At 41.8% G+C, this 24,970-nt stretch overlaps 1 protein-coding gene and 1 long non-coding RNA gene across 4 annotated transcripts; one reads left to right on the top strand and one right to left on the bottom strand.

Moving 5' to 3' along the window:
- Positions 1-765: 765 nt before the first annotated feature.
- Positions 766-6,914, bottom strand: LOC136422315 (uncharacterized). 3 transcript variants are annotated; one of them, XR_010753597.1, is made up of 3 exons: positions 6,126-6,914; positions 2,379-2,448; positions 766-2,019 (listed from the first exon to the last, which is right to left on the bottom strand). It is a non-coding gene; the product is annotated as an uncharacterized lncRNA (long non-coding RNA). The 3 variants fall into 3 exon arrangements; XR_010753599.1 differs by having other exon boundaries at positions 6,659-6,914; XR_010753598.1 differs by having other exon boundaries at positions 6,780-6,914.
- A 78-nt stretch (positions 6,915-6,992) lies between these two features.
- Positions 6,993-10,929, top strand: LOC136422314 (tubulin beta-4B chain). Its single transcript, XM_066410013.1, has 4 exons — positions 6,993-7,171; positions 7,623-7,731; positions 8,686-8,796; positions 9,581-10,929. Exons 1-4 carry the CDS (start codon positions 7,115-7,117, stop codon positions 10,645-10,647), a joined length of 1,344 nt encoding a protein of 447 aa, XP_066266110.1. The 5' UTR covers positions 6,993-7,114; the 3' UTR covers positions 10,648-10,929.
- The last annotated feature ends 14,041 nt before the right edge of the window (positions 10,930-24,970 follow it).

Below are 24,970 nucleotides of genomic sequence, written 5' to 3'. Positions count from 1 at the left end.
CATGGTAACACATTATGTAGGACAGGATGCACAAGCCAAACTCAAACCCTCCCTTCCATGTAAAGCAGACATTAACATAACAAAGGAAAGGCGGTCCTGTGTGTTGTTAAGGTGACAAACATACAAATGTGGAAATGGAAACAAAATAGGGGTTATTTGCTGGGCAAACCCCTTTAATTATCTCAATTATCCCCAACCTACACAGACGCACCTGTAGTTTACTCCAGTTTGAACAGGTGTTATTATGCTCTTCCTGCCCTTTCATTTGCCCCAACCTAACCTGCTATAAACCAGTCTAGTCTTGTGACTTGTCTCTGTACCAGGGTTGTCCAGGTTTTCATGCTTGCCCCAAAATGCTTTGAAATTCATACAATAAACTGGCAATGGGAAATACTGGCCCAATTTATACTCACGTTTTTTCAGTCGACTCCAAGTCACTGAGTCGACTTGGAGTCAACTTGTAGCAGCTGAGTCGATGCCAAGTTGACTCAAAACTGTATCTGTAAATCGGGCCACTGTGTGCATTGGTCAGCAAAATTAAGTCACAAATTTATGTGATCTTAATTACTTTGACTCACATTTACAGGAAATGTTGTTTTCTTGTAGTTTTTGTGCCCATTCTATTAATATTTCAATGTTTTTATTTCGAAATTTTAGACGAAATCAAATATTGTGTTACAATATCCATCCTGATCTAATCAAATGGTATTATTTTCAGCAGAAACAAACATATTCAGTATCCTTGAGTAAAAGTGACATTTAGCAACCATTAACCTTCTCCCTGCTGCATAACCCTTTAACCAACACACCTTTCATACTGAATGGCCTCCTCAGCAGGTAGAAGGTTGAATATTAGATTCCCCTACAGAAGGCCTGAATTTTTCCTTGTCACCGAACATGGTGAAAATATCAAATCAGTCCAGCTGCTTTTCTGACTCATTACAGAGGCCACTTGGGGGTAATATTAGATTTAGGGATTGGTCATTGAATAAACATATGGGATCTGCTAAGGCTGTATATATTTTATTCTTTATTCTATTTTTTAGAAATACAGTCAAAACTGTCCAAGGAGACCACTCATGTGACCAATAAAATCTTAAGTCTATGTGGCCAGTGGTCACTATAGACAGGATTCTTAGATTAAATCTTAATGCTCGTGCCAAATGGAAAAAATGGTCACATTGGCCAGATGGTCCTTATGTAGAGGTGTTAACTTGTATATTCATGATAATGTAATAACATTTCACAAGTTAAAACATTTAGTGTACATGTAGTCTTGACCTCTTAATCCTAGTGTGCAATAAAATTTTAGGTAAGAAAATGTTGGGTGTTCCTGACAAAATCCCCCCCCCTACACATATGTCTGGATCAATCCGCCATTAGTTTTGACACCACTGAGATGGCCCTAACAGTGTGATTGTGAGAGTCAGATGTAAAAATAGCCGTCACGCCATGACACTGTCACTGTGCAAATATAATCTCAACCCAGGGCACCAGATAACCATGCACCCTGTGACCCAATATTCCAACCCCTGCTCCACTACATGACTGGGCATAATCACAGTTTAATCTCAATGTACATAGTAATACCAGGGGCATCGACTTGCCTTATTTGGTATGGCTGGCTTGACAGGAATCTTTGTTTGACCTTTAACCCCTTGAATGAGAGACCTGGCAACCTGTCAGACAAGCAGGTCAATTGGAATAACTTGGGACAGCAAATATCAGTTTAGTTATCATTTCAAGATTTCTCCACATGGCAGATATGATAATCTTACATCAAGTGGTATGACAATAACTTGGTGTGTATCCATGTTTTCCATCAGTTTCTTCCATTGCATGATTTTAATGTTATGCATAAATTATGAAGCCTTCAAGGCACAACAAAAGTTGACATAACAACGGACAGGACTCTTCTGTTGTCTAACAAACAAGTTGTCAGTCCCAGAGCTTGGCAACGAAGGTCCTGGCAACGGCTTTCACAAGAACGAGCCAGGACAACAGCACACCAGGATGGATCTGTATGATAAAGGCTTGTTTATTGCACCTGTCAGCACATGTTAGGATCTTGCAAATTTATATCAGAATGTTATGTGCAATATGAGCTTTGTGAAGGATCCAATTTAAAGCAGGATGTGTTGTGCGTTGATGAAATATATATATGTTCAGTGTTGGACGATGGCAGGTTCAAATATTTTCATGTTTATTATTTGGTTACAGAACCCACATATTAATAAAAAATATGTTCCCATTGCTGCATTTTTACCAGTAAAAGTGTATGGGTCTTGGTTACCAGGAAATTTAATGCTCAACAGGATATTCATTATTTATTCATTCATTGGTACCATTCGCGGCATGTGAATAACATAGATACTCACCTCACCTGACCTAACATACCAGCAAGGCTGCCCAACTAGATGGAAGTCATTTCAAAGGGCTAGCCTGCAGCTGGGTGAAATGGACAGAAAATGTGCAAGAAATATATTATATGACAGGACATTGAAGTAAATTAATACATACTGAATATAGGAATTTTCATGATACAAAGACGTTGATCTATAATGGAATTATTCTGGTGCATTTCATGGGCTTTAAATTTGCATTATGAAATACAAGATTGTACCATTGAGTAAGTCATATACATTTTGGGACAATACAGGGAACATTCAGTATACAGGAAATTCCAACAAAAGCACACAGGATATCTAGTTTCTCCGAGTCTGATTTTAGCTTGTACATTACACTGTCCTGCTGTATTTTGTTTCTTTGAAGTCCATTGATTCCTTGTGGTCTACTGTATAATATAGGACCCCGTTCATACCACAGGCGGTAGGCAAAGGTATTGTCGTTGAATAGCTGCTGAAGTTTGGATCGTGACGAAGTACTCGGCGCGGGGATCACCCGTGCCGAGCTTCCGAGCGAAACCCGAAGCGACGCCGAAGGCACGAGCGGGGGGTTCGGAGAGCCGAACATGGTTCGGTGTTCGGCGGAGCCGAACAGTGTTCGGCGGAGCATTTGAGCGAAAACATGTCCTGCGGCGGTTACCCAACATGAATACCGTAGCCTAAAGCCCGTGTTCATACCAGGACTTGTGAATCAGGATTCTCCCAGGTACAGGGATTGATCCCAATTTAGGAATTCTGGTCTGAATGATCCGAATCTGGATCAATCCCAATCAGGAGGTGGATTAAGCAGATCGGGATTAATCCCCTCTCGGCACTGAATTTGGACCGCTCATACCAGGATTCGCAAACCCAGATCAAGTACTGGTATGAACGACTATTTTCAAATGGTTAGCTGATGTGGAATTCAAACAGATGTGGGATGACTACATACATGTTCACAAAACTATCACTATGCGTGGCACTTTTCATTAAATGTTACATAGAACAGGCCTCACCAGGCAATACTACAGTAGATGCAGCTATACATAATAATTAATAAACTGTTATATTTTTATCTCCATGGGATGATATATGGTAACATATTTAAATGTCTTGACACTCTACTAAAAGCTCTAATCCCATCATGAATTCCAATTGATGGTACGCAAACACCAGTATAGATTGATCTAGATTAAATCCCCGGTTTCCAACAGTTAATCTTGTTTTTGTCCCCACAGTTACATAACAGTGATCTTATCATTACTATCGGTAATGTTATTCATTTCTGGAACAGTACAAATGATGTTAAAGGTTTCCACAGCGACGATAGATACTGCTTTGTTCCACAAAACACCAAGTGGTTTAGATGACAACGTGACCGTTTCTTTTCAGAAATTAGATTTTGTTGAAATTGATTGCTTTTCCTAATGCATTATGGTTTGTAATTCACCCTACCATAAGCCACTGCGTCTGTATCTGTATAGCCGCCCACAAGCAGTTTGCAGGCAAACAGCACGGCATGCAGCAGCTGGTTATATTACACTGAACGACCTGTCACACCTTAGCCTTTGCACATCTACCTGCAAGCATCGTTTAAAGCTTTCTAGGTGTGCTTGGTGGAAACGAGTTCCACTCTGGTTCTAGGAAAAAAAATTCTTCTTTCATTTCAATTTCCAGGGTTGATAACTCTGGTACTTGAATGCATGACCACACTTCCCATGAAAGTGTGGATAAAAAGATTCAATTGTTCTGTGAACTTAGTTACGCACTAATGAGAAACAGTTTATTGGATAGCCTGTGAATGCAAAGTGGAACTCTCAGACAAATTCCAATTGCGAGTCGTACTGTCTTGACAATCAGTCTTTTATTGTTTATTTTACAAAATTTCATTTTCAATATTAATGATAAACAAAGAGCCATTGGATATGTCATTGAATAACATGGGCTGAAAAAAAGACATTTGCACGGGGGAATGGTTGGCCATGCAAATAGTGCTATAACATGTACAACATATGCCACCCATTTGTTCCCCTGGGTTGATTTTATGACATTTTAGTGCACTTGCAGCAGGTATCATAAGAGCTAAGTGATGTCTGGTAGAAGGAGTACAGGACCCCTGAGATTACACCATTAGCAAAAGCCTATCTATACTACCTTGACATATTCCGGGAACATGTTTTTGGTCAGGTTGTAAGAAACTGTGAGCTATTTGACAGGAATGGTTTACCTTTTAATTTCCTTTCTTGATAGAGGGCAAAATTGCCTTAAAAATGGGACATTCTACAATTACAGTGATTTATGCAAACGAGCAGTAATCATTTCTGCTGCAGTTCCTTTGAACTGGAAAATGAGGCTTATCTTCACACTTTTGAAACATTCATTTCACAAGCCTTGCATTTTAATACTTCACAGGACAGGGGTATACTAATCGAGAGAGGAGCATCCGACAAATTGTTGTCTTGGCTCTGTTGCCCTCAATATTCTGGCTGGAATCCTTCAATTGTGAAAATGCAAAAGAGAATTACATCTGATACTCTGTCTATGTCTAACCTGTAGGTCTCATAGCTCGCCTAATAACTGATCAGCTTCTTAAATTGGGACCTTTAGTCATGCAGAATATGTCAACTCTGTCAGCTCAATTAGTAACAGTAACAGTGAGTAAAGACATGTTTTTAATGTAGTGCACCACATGCAGGGGGGGGATGTTATCACATGAGTCATGGCCATTTGGGGAAGTGGTGAGGTCACTCCATGTTTGTCCAGAAATTGTTGTTGAAAAGAGAATTCTTGCAGCTGATTCAGCAGAGTACAACTAACAGGATGATATCATGATTGTTCTCTTTGTGTCAATTTAAATATTGTGTGAGCATGGTCCCTTATTTAGCAACTATTTGCCTCTGGATCAGGTTGAGTTCAAATCCAGGTCTCTTGCCATTCATCCCACTCACATGTAATGTTAGCATTTGGGTCATGAGGACAGAAGGAGGGTCTGCATTGGGGGTTCCCCGATAACACTTTATGCTGAATTCAGAAGAAATCCCTATACATTAAGCTAAAATCTAGGAAGGCAACTATGCAAAATTTGGTCGACTCGCTACGAAATATGTGAATAAGATGGCTTTCCCTATGAATTATGGGTAATAGAAATACGCTGCCTGCGCCTTACGGAAAAGAGCATGCAGGCCCTCCAAAAGGGCATGGTTCACTGTTCAGTGTGCTTGTGAAGAATAGCCATGGGAATTTCCCTGGTACAGTGATCCTCGGTATATTTTGTACATAGCATCTGTGATCGAAATGAGTTGATTATAAATGATAATAGTGTAGGTTACAATTTTTTGTAACGCTGCATATAGTTTTTTGCCAGTTATGGAATACAACCTTCATGACTTGTTTAGTCACCTCATGACAACAAATGAATTAACAAAATATCTAATTCATTTATCATTATATCAATATTCAAGATATTGCTTGGAAATTTAATGAAACGTGTAGTATTTGTCAAACCAAGAAGCAGTATGACTTTAACAAGACTTTCTGAGGCAAGTGAACTTCTGAAACTTTGAACATATTGATCACGTGATTGTGACGTCATCATTCTAAGTAACCAATCAAAACAAACAGACCATGTTTGAGACAGTGGGGAGGGGGCACTAGGCTGTAGAAATTTGTCGGATCCGCATGGAAGTCGGAACTACAAAAAGGTCATAGATAACAACAACTATTTGCAATTTACAGACTCACAACGTTTACGATGATAGTCTTGAACGGTCTTCCGTGCCGTGCGACAATTCCCTAAGGATTGTCGCCCCCCTCCCCAAGGACAATTATGAGCTCATTGCCGAACAATGCAGTGTTTGTCACACACGTTTTTCATATCGATGATTGGCAATCTGACTCATGAATATTTCAGGAGCTGTGATGAGGGCACGTCTGCACAGTTATTGAAATTTTGAGGATCTGACAGAGTCTGAATTTTAGGTATGAATACACATCTATCATTTCTTTGCCATCTTTGGTGAATATTGACCAAATTTACAGTCCCAAATACACTTTGAAGAACTGCTATTTCATTCGTTTCACTCAACGAAGTAAAAACATGATGTACCTCAGAATGTTATGTGCAATATGAGTATCAAGCTGTGAATTATGACATAGAGCTGTGAACTTTGGAAACATTTTTTTTCTGAAAAATTGGCCTTCGATATTTCAATTTCTTTAGAACATGTTGGTTTCACAAAGTTTACAGTAAAACTTTTACCATTACACACACAAACCTCACAAATCCATCTCAAAACAGACAACAACATCTCCCTATAGAAACATAAATATCATACGATACACAAAATAGAAACACAAAACAAATCGAGTAAACAAAAAGGTGAGGGCAAAGTGAACCTGGCAACAGGCAGCAAATTCGGGCTAATTGTTTACTCATCCTGGCAACCGCCAACAATTCGAATTGATTTGAATAGCTCCCATATAAGGAAAAGTATGCATATATTATGCTAAGTAGATCAGCTGCTGCCTTATATGGGTGTGCTACCATGGTGATTTGCTATTTACATTAGTAACGGACTTAGCAACCAAGTGTTGACGTCAGGACATAAAGCCGTTACCACTCCACATTTGAATCAGTCTAACGGAACTTGAAGCGACGTCAAACCACGTCTAAGTATCCTGTAAAAATCGTATTTTTCTAGCAGCCATCCGACAACTACCAAACATTCAACATGCGTGAAATCGTTCATCTGCAGGCTGGTCAGTGCGGCAACCAGATCGGTGCCAAGGTAAGCTGAAAATTTTGAGTCTTTTTGGTGGGTTTTCTTAGAGAATCATGCCGGCAGCCGGCCACCATTTTGTGGGCCGCTGTGCAGGGGTCACGTACGCTTTCGTTCCAATTTCTGAACACGTACTAAGCTGACATGGAGGAAGTGTGCATGAACCAGTCCCATAAGGATTTATACTTCTTCAGAATAGAATTTACCGGGATATCAGCCTTTTTTATTTCCTAAATTGTGGAATTCCCTGCAGTGTGCCCCGCCAAAATTTTGCGCCGGATTAAATTTCCCGCCCGAGTTAAATTTTGACTCCTTGACTCGAAATTCTTCCTGTGTCCTAGAACACTGACCTTCTTATAAGAAGCCGTCTTTTATCCCCCGTCACGTTTAAGTAGCGATTTAAATGTAACGTTATGTCGGACATTTTGGTTAAATTTTTCTCCTCTCCTTTCTCGACTAGTTCTGGGAGGTGATCTCAGACGAGCACGGCATCGACCCCACCGGCACCTACCACGGTGACTCCGATCTTCAGTTGGAGAGGATCAACGTTTACTACAATGAAGCCACAGGTACGACAATATCCACATTTTCAGCCAGAAATTATGACTAAATCATAGATTTTGATGGTATGAGAGCTCAAATCCTTGAATCAGTTCAAATAAGAGGATGTAACGTCACTCAAATTTGCCACATGTGTCCTGGGGCGTTTTTTATGTCACCGTTGGTGACGGACTACTGTAACCGTTTTACCTGGAGCAAGAAGTGCACAATTGTCCAATTATTCCCCAAATGTCGCCAGCATTCAAATTTTCAACGACTTCGCCCTTGGGGTTGGGTAATTTTGCTGATTTTAGGCGGTTGGGATTTGGGTTGGGTCGGTGGGAGGAACTGGAAAATGGCGGCTAAAACCAGACAGTCTAGAAGTCTGAAAAATGGCGGGCGTTTTAGATTTTTTAATAATTTCTCCGGATAAAACACGGCCTAAATGTGTTTTGTGTTTTTTAAAAAAAGGCAAAAATTAAAGGGCCTAGTTACAAGACAGGCTGATGTTTAGGTTGAACGGAATTCCGGACTAAGTTTGTATTTTCCGCTGCTGTGTGATATCTGTGCCACCAGACATCCGGTCCCAAAAAAAATCCCCCAGTTGTCGGTCCGAACAGATGTGGGCCCACCACTTGTTCATTTTCTCAGTGTTCCGTTTCTCCCAGCGGACTCCGACTGATGTGGTCACTACATGAATATTCCCCCCTCTCACATGGGAATAAGCTGACACATTTCACAGCGCCCTAGATTAAAGATTATGTACTGGACCGATAAACGTTTCAACCTCCATGCAAATTTAGGAGTTAAAATTGTTACACCCTAAAAATCAATAAAAGCTGTCCATGCCAATTTAAATCTTTCACAGTTGTACAGATGATCCAGTTTTCTTTCTTAGTCATTTCCAATGGTGGTAGTTCCTCACTTGTGTTACTGTTGTAAAACAGGCATGAATTCTAATGTATTATTTTGTGCATTTGCAGGTGGGAAGTACGTGCCCAGGGCAGTCCTTGTGGATCTGGAGCCAGGCACCATGGACTCTGTCAGATCTGGTCCCTTCGGACAGATCTTCAGGCCAGACAACTTTGTTTTCGGTAAGTATCTTCAAAACTTCCTGTCCCGAGTGTTTGCCCTTAATTTGCCGTAAAAGTGGGGGTGTTGTAGACTTTTGTATCTTAGAAATGTCCCAAGTGGTGTGAGATGGAAAAATGTAACCAGAAAGTATCGTGGGAGGGTAGTAGGTCCCTTTAAACTTTAAAAAAATTGATGTTTGGGAACTGGATATGAAATTTTGGAGTCCCCGGGACCGTTGCTAGTGTCAACAAATTTCTGGTTGCTGCGGCCACCATTGTTAGGGAATGAGGTCATGCGCGAGTGGGCAGATAGAATGACAGGATCAAATTTCTGGCGTCTGATTGGTTGCTGTTTGATGACATCACACCGTTGGCAGGTTGGGTAAACAGTAAACAAAAGGCGCTCACCTGGCAGGTGAAGTCGTGTAAGCACAGTGGGGATGGGCCTTGGATACCAGTGTTTGATGTTTGAAGTACTCAATCCAAGCCAGTGAATCTTAGCTGCGGATTAAAGAGATTGCTTTCGGATAAGAAATTCAACAAAAGAAAGATAAATTTTGGTCTATGCACTATCTGCAGTGTAATGAAAAACAGGTTGCTAAGGTGCTAGATCATAGATAATTGGGGACCTTAAGTGATTATCACTTTGTGAATGGGACTTAAAGTTTTGTTGTTAGCAACACAGTCTTTCAGAATTCCCTTTGTCATTTGGAAGGAGTAATATTTAATTACTGGGCTTTTGTATTGGTGTTCCTTTTCCAAACATTGACATGTTTCTAAATTTGTGTTCACTTTATTTTCACAGGCCAGAGTGGTGCTGGTAACAACTGGGCCAAGGGCCACTACACAGAGGGTGCTGAGTTGGTAGACTCAGTGCTTGATGTCGTGCGTAAGGAGGCTGAGAGCTGTGACTGCCTTCAGGGCTTCCAGCTGACACACTCCCTTGGTGGTGGCACCGGCTCCGGCATGGGCACCCTGCTCATCTCCAAGATCCGTGAGGAGTACCCCGACAGGATCATGAACACATTCTCAGTTGTGCCATCCCCCAAGGTATCGGACACTGTCGTCGAGCCCTACAACGCTACCCTGTCAGTCCATCAGCTGGTAGAGAACACAGACGAGACCTACTGCATCGACAACGAGGCCCTGTACGACATCTGCTTCCGTACCCTCAAGCTCACAACCCCAACCTACGGCGACCTGAACCATCTCGTGTCTGCAACCATGAGCGGCGTCACCACCTGCCTGCGGTTCCCCGGTCAGCTCAATGCTGATCTCCGTAAGCTTGCCGTCAACATGGTTCCCTTCCCCCGTCTCCACTTCTTCATGCCCGGCTTCGCCCCCCTGACCAGCCGTGGCAGCCAGCAGTACCGTGCCCTGACCGTCCCCGAGCTGACCCAGCAGATGTTCGACGCCAAGAACATGATGGCTGCCTGCGATCCCCGTCACGGCCGCTACCTCACCGTCGCTGCCATGTTCCGTGGCCGCATGTCCATGAAGGAAGTCGACGAGCAGATGCTGAACGTGCAGAACAAGAACTCCAGCTACTTCGTCGAATGGATCCCCAACAACGTGAAGACCGCTGTGTGCGACATCCCACCACGTGGCCTGAAGATGTCCGCCACCTTCGTCGGCAACAGCACCGCCATCCAGGAGCTGTTCAAGCGCATCTCCGAGCAGTTCACCGCTATGTTCCGCCGCAAGGCTTTCTTGCATTGGTACACCGGCGAGGGTATGGATGAGATGGAGTTCACCGAGGCCGAGTCCAACATGAACGACCTGGTGTCCGAGTACCAGCAGTACCAGGACGCCACCGCTGAGGAGGAGGGAGAGTTTGACGAGGAGGAAGAGGAGGATGCTGAGTTGGCTTAAGCCTCCATCACTGCCCTCTGATCCCTACACCCCCTCCCCCAAACTCTTCTTCAACAACGCGGCCTCAAATCACCTGTGAACTTTCCTTTCCTTCATGGACTTGTAGCAACTGACTCAAAGAAAAAAAATGTAGAATCCATGTATTGAAGTCATATATTATTTTTGTCTTTGCTGTCCACAACTACTTTTTCTTGCGTTGCAGATCATGACTTGAAATGCTGAGGTGTTTCACCTTGTACTAAGGCTTGTTACACAATAAATCTTTCTCGATGACACTTTGTACACAGTTGTGTTTGCGTTTTGTCTGGAAGGTTGCTAATTTCGTTAGTCAGGCCCAACCAAAGTCAGTCTCGCCTTAGACAGGATCAGACTAAAAGTACACATGAAGATTAAAGGCAACCTAAGCAATATTAGGGCGCTGAAAGTCATAATATTATTATATTCAAAATCAATTTTTTTCTGATTTCTATCCATAGTAAGTTTAGATAACACTATCCCATCGCATATCGACCATCATGGCGCAAAAATGTGATGCCGCTGTGCGGTGGGAACTCATTGAAAATCTGAGTACTTGGAGGCCAGCCATCATTTCAAATCTTCCGAACATGCACGATTCTGACCGATAAGTCCCGAACGCTTCCGGAGAAATAATCACATGGTCTTGGCTCAATGTGCTTGGGCATTGTGACGTCACGCGGCCGGAAGTTACCGAAAATTGTCGACAGAAAACGGTTACTGCTGGATTCTGGGCTGATTTTTGGGGGGACCCAATAAATAAAATACTCCTTTTGTGGCTTACTTCTGTGCTATTTCTAAATGCCCAAAGTATGAAATAATGATGCAGATGTGCTAATATAGGGAAGTAAATGTAGATTTCAACCTCACCAAACAGAATTGTTTTCCCCAGAATATTTCAAGTTTTACCCCCTGAAATCGCTTAGGGCACCTTTAACAAGGTAAGGGAGGGACTGGCCAAAGAGTATGAAGGAATTTACAACTGAAGTAAACTGACAGTTACACATATGTAAACAGTGTCCCTCTACATTCAAGTGTTACAGTTTGATGCGAAAGCAGCATCTAGATTTACAACTAGAGAGATGGCTAAAAAAATGTTACATTTCCCTTCAAAAGACAGCTTAGAGATATTAATAGTACAATTTACTCATATACAAGGAAGACTAGGGCCTGCAAGATTCTACAGTTTTCATGAAGAGGAATAGCCTCTACCAGGTTGCTGGAAAAATAGTAGAAATTTGCCAAATAGACAGATAACATGGCAGAGGAGTTAGCTGGCGCCAGGCAGTACAGTTTGCAAATTCCTATCCTGCGTTCGTTACCCTGAAAAAATCTTTTCTTTTAGGGTAGCAAGTATAGGAGCCCTGGTAGTAATAGGATGGCCCCCAGGCTAGTGGCAGTAGTGCTACATTAGGTGCAGCTTGAAAACAACACCCGCTGTTACCATGATGTCCTAAAATGAGAGTAGGGCATTTGCACAAATAAAACTGCCAGGATAGGAGAATACTACTATAAATAAAACTAGCCAGTAGTGTAATGTACTCGGAAACCTTGCACCTGAAACAAAAATACCATCCAGGCATAGTTAAAAGGAATAATGTCTGAAATAATGACTATTCCTGGTGAGCCTAATTTTCAAGCAGGTCTGGCATATTTTTTATTGTTTTTCTAAAGATGTTCTGTAAAAACGGGGGTAGAATATAGAGACAGCTTAATTCTTCCATCTGCTTGGAGGTATATGTAATCACTACAGTTATCCAACTAATCAACGACTAATGGGATAGAATTCATGTACTGTATGTAATATTTGAGGGGAATTTAATTTCATGGTAGTACAGTATGGAGAGAATGGAGTGTAAACTGGTTTTAAGTTCGCAGTTAAAACAAGGTGGTTTCAAGTTCGGGATGAGGAGGTCACTGCTAAAACTGCGAACATACAACCACAGCAAACTTTTCCCTTAATGAATCTCATCATTATGAAGAAAATGTTCTTTTGCAATAATTCTGTTAGTCTAGATCTAATTCTCATAATAGGGACTGTTCTATTTCTACATATGCATTTGAACAAGGAGGTTATCCTCCTTGATATGAATGAGCCCATGGGGAATGGTCAAGAATGTTTGCATTATTATACCATGACCTGTACTTAGCTTTTAAGAGCAGAAACATACAATAAAGGTCTTTCATTCTTTCATTCATTATTTTTCTCAGATTATTTGGACCCTAAACAGATGGCAATTTTGATATGGGTTTTTCAAAACCTTCCTGAAACACGGGCATTTGGGGTGAAAAGAGTTTTAGGGCATCTTTCAGTTCCATGGAAAAACTTGGCGTAACAGCGCCGCCATGCGTCCAAAGATCACATCGCACGTTTGCACGGGAAAATGTGTAGGCCCTGCAGGTGTACTTTATATGGCATTTGCAAGATTTTGGATAGCGATGTCCAACAAAGATTAGACCTGTAGGTGTAGGACAAGCCGGACTATCAGAGGGGAAAAGATAGGCAGAAAAATTGACGATCTTCCACCACCTAAACAGGTACATTATAATGCATGTCGAACTGATTCCAATCCGATGGGGGGGCGCTCATACGCTGTCCCTCGTTGAAACACCACACACAGAAACGGTTGTCACTAGCTACCAGACTAACTCAACTGCGTCAGCTGCAGAGAGAATATTTGCCAGGGAGGTTTGGCCAACAGAGGGTTTCATTTGCAAGGGCGGGGGAAATACATTTCTTTCTTTTTTTGCCGAATTCTACGTTCCATACCCCCGTAGGAAGGCCTGGTGGAGGCTACAGAAATGGCCCGGATTGCAAAATCGGTACAAGTACAACAAGATTGGCAACATATAAAAAGATGTTGCCATGGCGACGGAAGTCTCTGTTAATGTTTTCGTTTTTAGCCCACATGCAAATAAGGACCTCGCATAAATCATATCAGTCGATCACCTTCTCTACCAAAATAACACAAGTTGTCCAGTGTATGAAAATCTTGTTTTCACAGCAAAAGATATCGTACCATTTCCTCATAAATTATTTAAATGAGGCCCTCTATGCAAGATTTGTGTCTAATAGTGGCCACATTTACTTAACTTCCAAATGGTGCAAAATTGAAATCCCCATCATTTACCACTATGGATTTATAGTATTTTGTCATCAATTATGCAAATTAAGTATCAATTTGCATAATTGATATCTATCGATATTCATCTCTTTCTCAGTAACATATGTCATGTGTTTGAGAGTCCTATAATAGAATTCAGCTGATTTATTAACTGTCCTCATTAATTATGCAAATCAGATATTGATTTGCATAATTGGCATATGGTTATGTAAATCATCACTTAAGCTATCTACACACCAAAAATTATGATGATCCGTCATCCCCTTCATGCGTTATTCTCTTTCAAAGTTTGAGTCAAAATCAGCTCCTGTAGTTCCAAAAAAAGCCGCTAGGGGGTCCAAATCTACAGGACATATTTTCCAAACAAAGAGCTATCCACCACTTAAAAATCATGACTATAGCATGTTCAGAAGACGAGATTTGAAAAGTGAAAGTTCCCCTGCAGTACCATAGAAAGTCGCTAGGGGGCCCAAAATTCAATCATTACAAGGTCTCCCACAGACCTACCCACCTACAAAATATGAAGACAATGCATCGAGGCATTCTTGAGTTATTGTCCCATGGACTTTCACATTCCTGTACAATTCCTAGAATTCTTGCAATCTGCACACAATATAGTATTTGAGGCGTCGCCAAAAATATCACGGAAATCCGTCGTTCCTTTGTTCAGTTTTGCTCCTTAGAAGATTTTCACGATGACGCCCCTGCAGTTCCAGAGGAAGCTGCTAGGAGGCCCAAACCTACACCACGTCTTCATTACGTCACAAGCTATCTGTCACCAAACAAGTGCTTTTCAAAAAAGCTGGCGTTATGGCTACGTTTATGAGTGTGAATTGTCTTTTCCCTTTTCTTGAAGTAAAATCTGCCAGAGAAAGTCACTCAAGGGCTGTTGAGTCTATAAGAAAAATTGTCATTTTGGGAAAGGAGTACTGTTTTAATAGAGAAAGCCTACAACTTGTACTTATTTCTAAAATGTACAATAGGCTCATTATAAAAGCTATCAATGTAATTATGTACATAGCACGCAATAAAACATAAAATTTGAAAAAGCACCATTGAATCATCAGCACTATGGTAATTAAGTGAAATAGAAGTTCATAACAGCTAAGGTTCTATCTAAATTGACTACCAAATGTCAAACAAGTGTTCAAACCAATTAACAGCTACCTCATCCCTATTATTCTGGTTTCCGCATTTACAACATTTCTTCCTTATTTTCCTGGATAATTTTGCTAAAATTCATGAAAATTCCCATATTTTTGTGCCAAGCGGCGTCACTTTCCACGTCCGTGTTGTCTGAATGAAGTCGATACTGAACAATGGAGCATTTGCTACTGTAACAAAGGATCGCTGTTTTGCAAACAACATCAATAGCCTCTGTTTACATCGGGAATAAAAGTTTAGTGGCGAGTGTTTTGCAAGAATCATCTTACCGCGCATAGGAGCCGCTGCACGGTATTTTCCATTACAATGAACAGAAAAATTCGAATGCCGGGTTTCGAATCTATGAAGTCCTGTTCATAAGACAAAGGCCTTGTATGTATTAAATGAATATCTAAATATAACAAATATAAAATATTTATTTATTTATTAATGAAAAAATGATATTCATAAATATGATATTGATAGATTAATATAATATTAATATATGTTTTTGATATTTAATATCTAAAAAGAAAACAAATCCATGCACGGACCCGATCCCGGATCTTTCGGATCCTAAGTACTACGACGTTACCAGTTCAGCTTAGTTGTAGTGTGTAGTGTACGTCCCTGTACATAATGCTATAGCGTCACTACATGGTATCATTTATGTCAATTTTTGGTCGTTTTCTTGACGAAATCATTTTTTTTCATCTGCAATCTTGTGGTATAGATGTAATATGGTCATTTTTCAGGATATCAAAGTCCGAAACCACAATGCAATGATATTTCCGAACAGTTGTAGCAGTTACATGCGGTCGCCCTCCTATGTGTCATGCAAATCAAGCCTGCCTGCCTTTTCTTGCTCCCTTGCCATATAAGGCAACGGCTATACAAGAATTTTGGAAGGTATTGCCATATAAGGTCATATGGTGTGCGACACAGTGTTGAACCAAACAGCATGCATCGAAGGTACTTCGCGCCAAAACGCAAAAATCAAGACCATAGCACATCCAGGTCAAAAGTTACAAAAATGGAATTTCTGCTGCAGTACCAAAGTCACATACCAGGGGGCCCAAAATCGACCTTGAACTTCGGCTTCACAACACCCGCCCACATACCAAATATCAGCTAAATTCATCCAGAGGTTCTGGAGTTATGCTGTCTACAGTAGTGCGGAAACACAAACACACACACACACACAGAGACACACCCAAAACTATATCTCCATTTTTCATGGAGATAAATATTAATCTCCAAGCAGGTCTACCGGTGGCAAGACAGTATCCATGGGCCAAAACAATATCCGAGGGTGGCCGGCTGGAGAGATCTGCTCGGAGATTACAGACAGATGCGGTCAATACATAGAAGGATGATTGACTGGCCGAGGAGTCAAGGATGGGATGGGATGTTATGCACAACGTAATGGGTCTTGTTTTGGCAAAAGAGGTTCAAATATCCTTGGTTTTGGCAAAGGCTTTGAGTGAATTGTCATGATTGGTGGTGGTGGGAAAGTCAGAATAATGATGGTTCCCACCGGGAGTGGCACACTGAAAATGGGTTTCCCTGTAGCCTGGGTACCAGAACACCGCGCTAAAGTTGCTAATCCTTCGGTAGGGGAAGCAACTTGACCCGCCACCACAGTTAGCACACGGCCCCTAATTATCTCGCGCGCGATAGATATCAGAGATCGGCTGCCAAGAGAGACCGGGTGCAAACTCTATATCGCGTATGATGTTAACGTTCTTCCCCAGCCAAAATGGGGTTATCGTCTAGCGCGAAAGGTCTGGTATCCAGGCTAGCTTCCCTGCCGTCCCGCGTGTTTTGGAGCTCTGGAAACGCAAAAACGCAAAAAAAAGCAAACACGAAACGAACCTGACCGATACATCTGCTTGGACATCAGTACTTAGAATGTCGAATGCAGTTTGAAATGAAAGATTTGGTGATACATTTTGTCACCTACCTGCCTAGTCCTTCGACATGATCCAAAGAAAAACTTAAAGTTTAAACCTATCAATGTGATTCACAAGAGAAGCATTCGTGTACAAAGAAAATATCTAAACATTACAGGCGTCTAGCTGGACGAAACGACTAATTATTCACCAATATGGCATGACACAAGCTAAATCATAAGATTTTTTCAAAACAGAAGACATATCATGATAGTGTCCATATAAATATTTCTAGTTTTTTAAAAGATATTTACATTGCGAAAGCTAGCACATGTGACATGGAAAATATATATCAGACAAAAAGACCGACCGCAAACAGTACCTCCCCGTGAACTTCATATCTGATTAAGGACTATTCTTACCAACTCTGAACTGTACTTCCTGTCAATCGACAAATCTGATCGTTGTGGTCATCTCCCCACTCACTTCATGCCAATCAATCTATTGACAGCTCATTCAAAGCGTAAAGCCACTATCTCACTGGACCGGCGGCACGTTGGCGACCTCTCTGCGATCGGGCGATTTGGCAAAGCGGCACTCAACAAATTACATCGATAAAAGACGAATCTGTTACGCTTTTTGTGTTCTTTGATGTCCTCATACTTATATGTTTGCATGATATTCCCGTTTTAAAATCAAGGATAACACACAAATCATATATGTCTCAAATCTCGTTATCTTACTATTAAGCCGAGGATTTGATGATGCCAGAGGCTTTCCACTGAAGTATATCGTCTTTCTTTGCTCAAAATGTTTGATGCTATTTGCGAACATTAATGAGCAGTTAGTGTCACTGATGCGTCGGTTTATTTACAATCACATGCACAAACCATGAATTCATAGCTTTCAAGTATACCCCAATTATTCCAACTGTCCGAGGGCGTTAGTCTAAATTTGGCACTGGAATCGTTACGTGGTATGATTAGCTGTCCAAATTTCAAAGGTTCTACGTTTGTGTAGTTGCCATAATAACTATTTGGGTTGCTAGATAATAAAGGGTAGCCAGAGTACCATCCTATTACTACCGGACCACGATTCATTCAGGGCCGCGAGCGAGTGTAGGAGCACCGGTAGTAAACCATAGCCTCTACCAGGCCCTGCGGATGGCTGGGTAGAAATTGGCCCAATAGAGCTATAGTATGCTAAGGGAGTAGGCTACGGAGAGAGGGTCCAATCTGCCATCCAAGTAGCCTGCAAGTGAAACCCTGGCAGGTATTCTCCCTATAGCCGGCGTAGTTAGTCTGGAAGAGTAAGTAAACTGGTCCGTGTAAGCGGATGGCACCCAGGCTAAAAGTAAAGAGCCCTATTTTAATAAAGGAGGTTATATAACCTTGAAAGAACTAACTCCTCGGGAAATGTAAGGGGGTGTAGTAAAATTGTATGCCGTGGAGACTAAAACAAAGGGATCCAAGCTTTATACTCTATGGTTCTGCACGTTCGTTCGTTCGTTCAGACCCTTGAAATGCCTAGTGGCACATAGGGCAGCCAGCAAGGCTCCTGACCTCGGGGCTTGAAGGATCTTGAAGAGGGGTCTTCAAGTTACCAACTAATTGGAACCAGGAGCTCAACTGTGAGGCTGCTACCAGTTGAGCCACATAGACATCCTTGTGTTTTTACACACTGTGATCCATCAGACGTTACAATCAGGACACATGCGAACCAACCAACCAAATGATGGATGACGGCGGTCCTTGTCAGATTGACGGACGAACCACCACAATCAGTGTAGAAGATAATGTTCAACTGTCATGTCATCGATAAACAGTTTATATGTACATATGTGTTGTAAATATTGTAAAGATCAATGAATGAATGAATGAATGAATGAAGACCTTTATTGCAGCACAGTTAACGGATATAAAGAATATGACTATCATTAGATAAATTCTACTTCTCCTCGCTTTTCGGTTATAGTAGATATAAAAGAACAGGCGTGTTTTTCAATGGGAGGTTTGTCTAGTCGCATTAGGAATATGAATTTTTGTACAGTACTTAAATGTGTGAAGTAGGGAAATAGGTTTTCTACAAGGTTATACAGTTCATTTCTTTCTTTGGTATATAATCCACATTCTACCACAAAATGACATTCTATTCTATTCAAAGTACAATGTTTACATAATCGTTGTTCTAGAGGAGTGCGGGTATGTCTTCCCGTTTCAATATGTAGTTTGTGGCAGCTGATTCTTAGTCTTGTGACTGCATTCCTGTCCCTCATATTTGAATTACTTAGATATTTTTCTTCATTATAATCAATGTCATTCAGCGCAGGCTCTTTTTTTAAATGTATGTGTTGATATATTGATATTAAAGAATTGAATTGAATATTAATGTTTACTGATGTACAGAGTCTGAATGGACTCACCTGTCCGTACAGATACTTATCATCAGTTTTTCTTCCATCAAATCAAAACTTGTGGAAATCCTTGTATGCCAGCTTTAGCCTTGATGTAACATTCTGGGTCATTTTGCATTGTTTGACAGTTTTTTTTGGAAAGTAGTGGTAAAAACAACCCAATACCAATTTTCAAACAGAAACGATCAGTAACATGTAAATACCTTTCTGTTATGTGCGGTAAGAAAAGCTGCTGCTGCCCAGTCTCCACCTACACATGGCTTTACATGCCCGGCCTGCAGCAGATCGTACAGATCGAGGATTGGGCTGCACAGCCACAGAAGAGCCTGCAGAGGTGGACAACCTTCCCAGTGATTTTCGGAAGCGAAGAAGCAGCCATCATCATCATCATGTGCGTTAATGCAAGGCCTGGTCTAGAGGATCATTGCAGTCAAGGACCATTTCATGACCTCCCCAACAATTCGGGCCTCGGCCGCCTTAGCAACACATGGATACAACCTTTGACCCTGAATTTTGATAATGACCCCCACCCCCCACCCCTCACCCCCTGTGTTAACACATTGCAAAATGTGTGCCAGTGGATCAGGTGAGGTGATACCTGGAACTCTGTGGAGTGAGTCAACTGACGTTCCAAAGTGCTGGCAGAGGACAGCAGGGAGTAGCTACATCGGGTTATGGTTATGATTGTTCCCACTTTAGGATGGATTTGTCCCCCAAGTAGATGCAGGTCGTATAAGAAAGAAGTGATCAAAGTTAGTATATAATCACGATCCAGACATTATCAAGCCTACCAAACAACCGCTTTATTTCAGAGTTTCAAACTGTAAATTGCAAGCATGACAAAATATTGAGGAAAGCCAAAAGGCTGGTATACTGCATTGGAGAAGTTTGCTCTTCTCCGATTCTTTTTTTAGTTGACGTTGTCAAACTTTTGAAGAGACCACTTTTATTACAATGTTTGGTTTATTTTGCACGTGTCCGCGAACGGACATACGTTTATGACGTCACTTAGTCACGCCTGCCGTGAAGATGCGCAATAAGAAGGAAGTTTATAAGGATATTACGCACGTGCCAGGTGCTTAAAACTGCATCTCAAGAGACGATGGTCTTAATGTGCAGCTGGTCTCTGTTTCTCTACTATCATCTGTCATTTTTCACTAGCTGGGAGCGGACGTGTTGCTGGCAGCGTGCACTTAGCAAGGTGTGTTGAACTCATGATTTCTGCCCAAACCTTACTGATACCTTACTCTCCAAACAGAGGTTGGGCTCTGGGTTTTTTGACGTGTTTTTAGGCGTTTTTGTCGGCTGTGGGCTGGCGATAATCTCCAAGCAGATGTCCACGGTGCCAAAATCGTGTCGGTGCCTGACTGGAGCTTCTCTGGCCGACTGGAGCTTCTCTGGCTATCTTGTAAGATTTGGGCACCGTGGAGATCTGGTTGGAGATTAGGCTGGCGACATATATTAAACGTGACAAAATAGAAAAACGCCTAAAACACGTCAAAAACAGCCAGAGCTCAACCTCTGCTTGGAGAGCACCGATAGCTGATGATGACAATGCCAGGGGTTTACAGACTCTCGTATGTGGTCAGTCCTGTTCTCATTGTTTTAGGGCAAGAAAAACGGCCAAACTAAGGCCATGCTGATTAGATTATATAAATTACATCCTCTGGAAACCCCTGAACTTCTGCGAGCATGCGAAAAAAAAGTTTGGCAAAAGAAGTTGGCTTCATTGTGAAATCTATGTGGTTAGGAAAGTTACTTTTAAACGCACAGAGTATGGTAAACCGAACAATAGATTCGTCATTTTAGATCTTTCACCTTTGACCTTGGAATTGACTTTGGTATTCTACGACATTAGTATCCGTATTTGAGCAAGTAGCGTAATACAACATATGACACATATTTGAGACCAAAAAACAATATTGCAAACCTTTATTACCTTCGCCGAGAAGGTTATGTTTTGCACAGCGTTCGTGTGTGTGTGTTTGTGTGTCCGTCCGTCTGTAAACAGAATAACTGGAGAATGCCTGGATGGATTGTCTTCATATTTAGCTTGTGGGTAAGTCTTCTTGAGACCTTAAAATGATTATATTTTTGGACCCCTAGCGGCTTGCTATGGTACTGCAGCAGAACGTCCGGGTTTGATAGCTCGCGTTCTGGACATGCTATGGTCATGATTTTTGGGTGGTTGATACCTCCTTGGAGGGAGGGAGAGTAAGTTGTGTTTGGGCCACCTAGCGGCTTTTTTGGAACTGCAGGAGCCGGTTAAAACTTTGAAAGGTAATAGTTCAAGAAGAGGTTGACGGATCGTCATGATATTTGGTGAATTCTGTTTGCCTGGAATTCTTAAACAAGCACGGCAATGACTTGTTTGTTACCTGACCAGTGTTTGGACCCCCTTTTTGTGTTGGAACGTCCCACTAGAACGTAGCCTGAGTGTCATCCTGTTTCAGTTCCAGGCTCTACCTTCACCAAACAGGTAGAGCCTGGAACTGAAACAGTATGACACTTAGGCTAACTAGAACGCAGGCCAAAAACCTGCCCTGAACATTGTGTGCAGTCAAGCCACAGTGAGGAATACAGTGCTATTGTTAAATGAAATTCATGTCTGTATAGCACAGTCATATGTCTGTTACAAGATCTAAGTTTGTTTATGATGGGTTCACGGTAAAACGAACGATGACAAAAGACAGTTACCAGCCTTTGATACAAGCCCCTCACAACACCCCATGGTCGAAAACCTTTTTTTGTGGAAACGGACGAAAAGTGATGGTCGAATAGATGTCATCCACATAATCGAATCAACATGGCCTGAAGAATAAAAGAATAATGTTCAGCCCGTATACGTAGCTGTGTTGAATAAACATGTTATGTGATGCTTTGTCTTCTTTGTGGATGGGCCTATGTTATTGCCGTCACGTAGTCATTTATGACGGGGGTTTCTCACAAGCGCGTGCGACATAGGAAGTTCACGCGACTGCGGCATCGGATCGCTCACAAGAGAACGGTATTTAGTCTACTAGGGTATAAAATTAGACTATTTTGTCAAACGAGTGCGTATCTTTGTAGTTAGCCTGCCAGGTTGTTTGATCTTGGGATTTTGAACATCCGTCTTAATTTAGGTGCGCTCGGAGGGAATGTTATACGCCAATCCTGTTCTCAGTGTGTAAGACTGTAAGGGTCACCTTATTTAGTAGGACAGGTGCCTTAGCCGTGGCCTTCTCCGTAACATTTGGTAAGATGTAAGGTTTAAGTGCAGATCTTTATCGTGGATAGTGTTGCAGTGGTAATTTTACTGCATCTTTCTCTGTGTTTGTGAGTTCGGGCGGCGAAAGATTGTAATGCTTCTTTCATTTTGCTGCTTGGAAGAAGACATTCCTTTTGCGTAGTCAGTTTTGGATTTGCCATATAATTAGTTACATGAACGGATTTGGACCAGACAGCATTGCAATGCTGGGGACAGTTATGCATCTACAAGCCAAACAGCTTGGCTCTCTAATTTGTCTTCGAGATAATAAGTTAGATGGACAGTAGTGGGGGCCAAGGATTGAGCCTTGCGGGACCCCATCTCCGCCACTGAGAGTGAAGGCTCATCATAGGCACTCCTGCCTGGGGCAGTCTCCCATGTTGTCTGTCTGACGACTTGGAAAGAGTGCAAAAGATGTGTCTTAGGATATGGACTACCTCACGCGCACTTAGTTACCCACTCTTGAGTCTAGGAGAAGGGAGGCTTCAGTAAGAGAACTGAAGAGTATACTGAGAGACCCTCCCACCCCTGCAACGTCTTCCTTCCAACTGGTTAGAAACCGTGGTATAACCTGAGGCACTTTTAGAAACTTTTGATTCCTTGGACATATAGATATTGTTTAGTTTTGTTGATGTAATGCTGATTTGCTTTTTAATCTATCATGTAAAAGTTTTACGCAATTCAGCACTGTCTACATTGTGTACCATGTCAGATGTGCTGCTATATTGATTTTCAAATAAAGTTTGAAGTAAGCTGTAGGCTTCAGTGTCCCGGGTGCTGATACCTTAGTGGTGAAAACAGTAACATTAGGGCCTACTAGTGTGGCACGGAAGTTTTATCATGATAATAAAACATACTTACTATAAGTACGGTTTATGGGAGTATACCAAAGCTACTCCCATCAAGCTTTGATAGATAGATCCAGAATGCCAGTGTCGTCAGAGAAGAGCTTGTCTTTCAGTTTTTATCTCTTTCTCATACTTTTCCTAAAGACTAATGTCTTCGATTCTTAAAGGACATCTCTTGGGAGCCGTCCAAGTATATAAAATGTAAGTAATCACGTGTAAGCCTCTTATCTATCGCCTTACTTGGCTGATGAATACAAGAATGATAATCCCGTACCTGTGTTGAATAAACATGTTATGTGACGCTTTGTCTTCTTTGTGGATGGGCCTATGTTATTGTCGTCACGTAGTCATTCATGACGGGAGTTTCTCACAAGTGCGTGCGACATAGGAAGTTCACGCGACTGTTTCATTACTTTTGGGTCATCGGATCGCTCACAAAAGAACGGTATTTAGGCTACTAGGGTGTCAAATTACACTATTTCGTCAAACGAGTGCGTAATTTAATAGTTAGTCTGTCAGGATGTTTGATTTTGGGGTTGTGAACATCCGTCTTAATTTAGGCGCGCTCTAAGCGGAAATATCGTCCTCCTGTAAGCGATCCGATGACTCAAAAGTAATGAGACAGTCACTATATATCTTCTCCAAGAAAAGAAGTTCCACGACCTCAGAGTTTCGCCAAGTAATTCTGCCTCATTACCATGCAAATGATATGCAAAATAACTCTGTTATTAGCATGATTTATGTGAATTTAAACCCTATCTCCTCTTTCCAAATACAAATATATACCCTATCCATCCAGTCGTTCTTAAATCATCTTGGTTACCAACAAACACGCAAACGCTGCATGAAACCATCTTGGCGAAGGTAAAAGTATCCATAAGTCACCACACATTTGCTTGGAGATCTTAGAATGCCTTCAAAACAGCTTATTCAAATCGCCATTCAAATTTCAGTCAAATGAGCACAGGGCTTGCTAATGCTTAGGTCCCAATTGGCAAAAAGGGGCTCCGCATTGTAGTTCACGGGCTGTTTTTGTTTTTGGCACTTTAGGGCGTGACCCCTACGTGACCCGTGGGGCACCCTGCGACTGACGGGCTATTTTTGGGCCCGGCCGGGACCCCGAATCATTTTAACTCGGACGTAATATCAACACGGGACCCGGTAACAAATAGACGACGTGAGCTAATCATGCGAATACCGGTAGGTACCCTTTGGGTGTCCGGCAGCCCACCGGGACAAACTTCTGGTTTCGTGGCCCGGCCGGGACTACACGTCCTACGGGCACCGGCGCAATGGGGACCTGTGATTGGGACCTAAGCATTAGCTCGGCAGTCTGCCAAAGTGCAGCGACATTGTGGGCAGGGTCAGAAGTCTCGACCTACTTCAGAGGCTCTGGGTTCGAATCCGGATCCCTATATATAGCTAGCTGGTCCTGGCGTGGTGCCTTTGGAAAAACAATAACATCAATTCGCTCACTTCTCTCAGGTAAAAAATGAGTACCTAGCTTCCGTTAGGGATATGTAACCAACCAGACTCCTCCAAAGGAAAAGATGTGTGCATTTGGTAACAATAATTATGTTACAAAAGTACATTTTGTCTTAGGAATTTGTATCTGTATAGCCGGTATGTCGGCCCTTCGG

Source organism: Branchiostoma lanceolatum, chromosome 16 (assembly GCF_035083965.1).
Source record: "Branchiostoma lanceolatum isolate klBraLanc5 chromosome 16, klBraLanc5.hap2, whole genome shotgun sequence".
NCBI lineage: Eukaryota > Metazoa > Chordata > Leptocardii > Amphioxiformes > Branchiostomatidae > Branchiostoma > Branchiostoma lanceolatum.
This window is presented reverse-complemented; position numbering and strand designations above follow the sequence as displayed.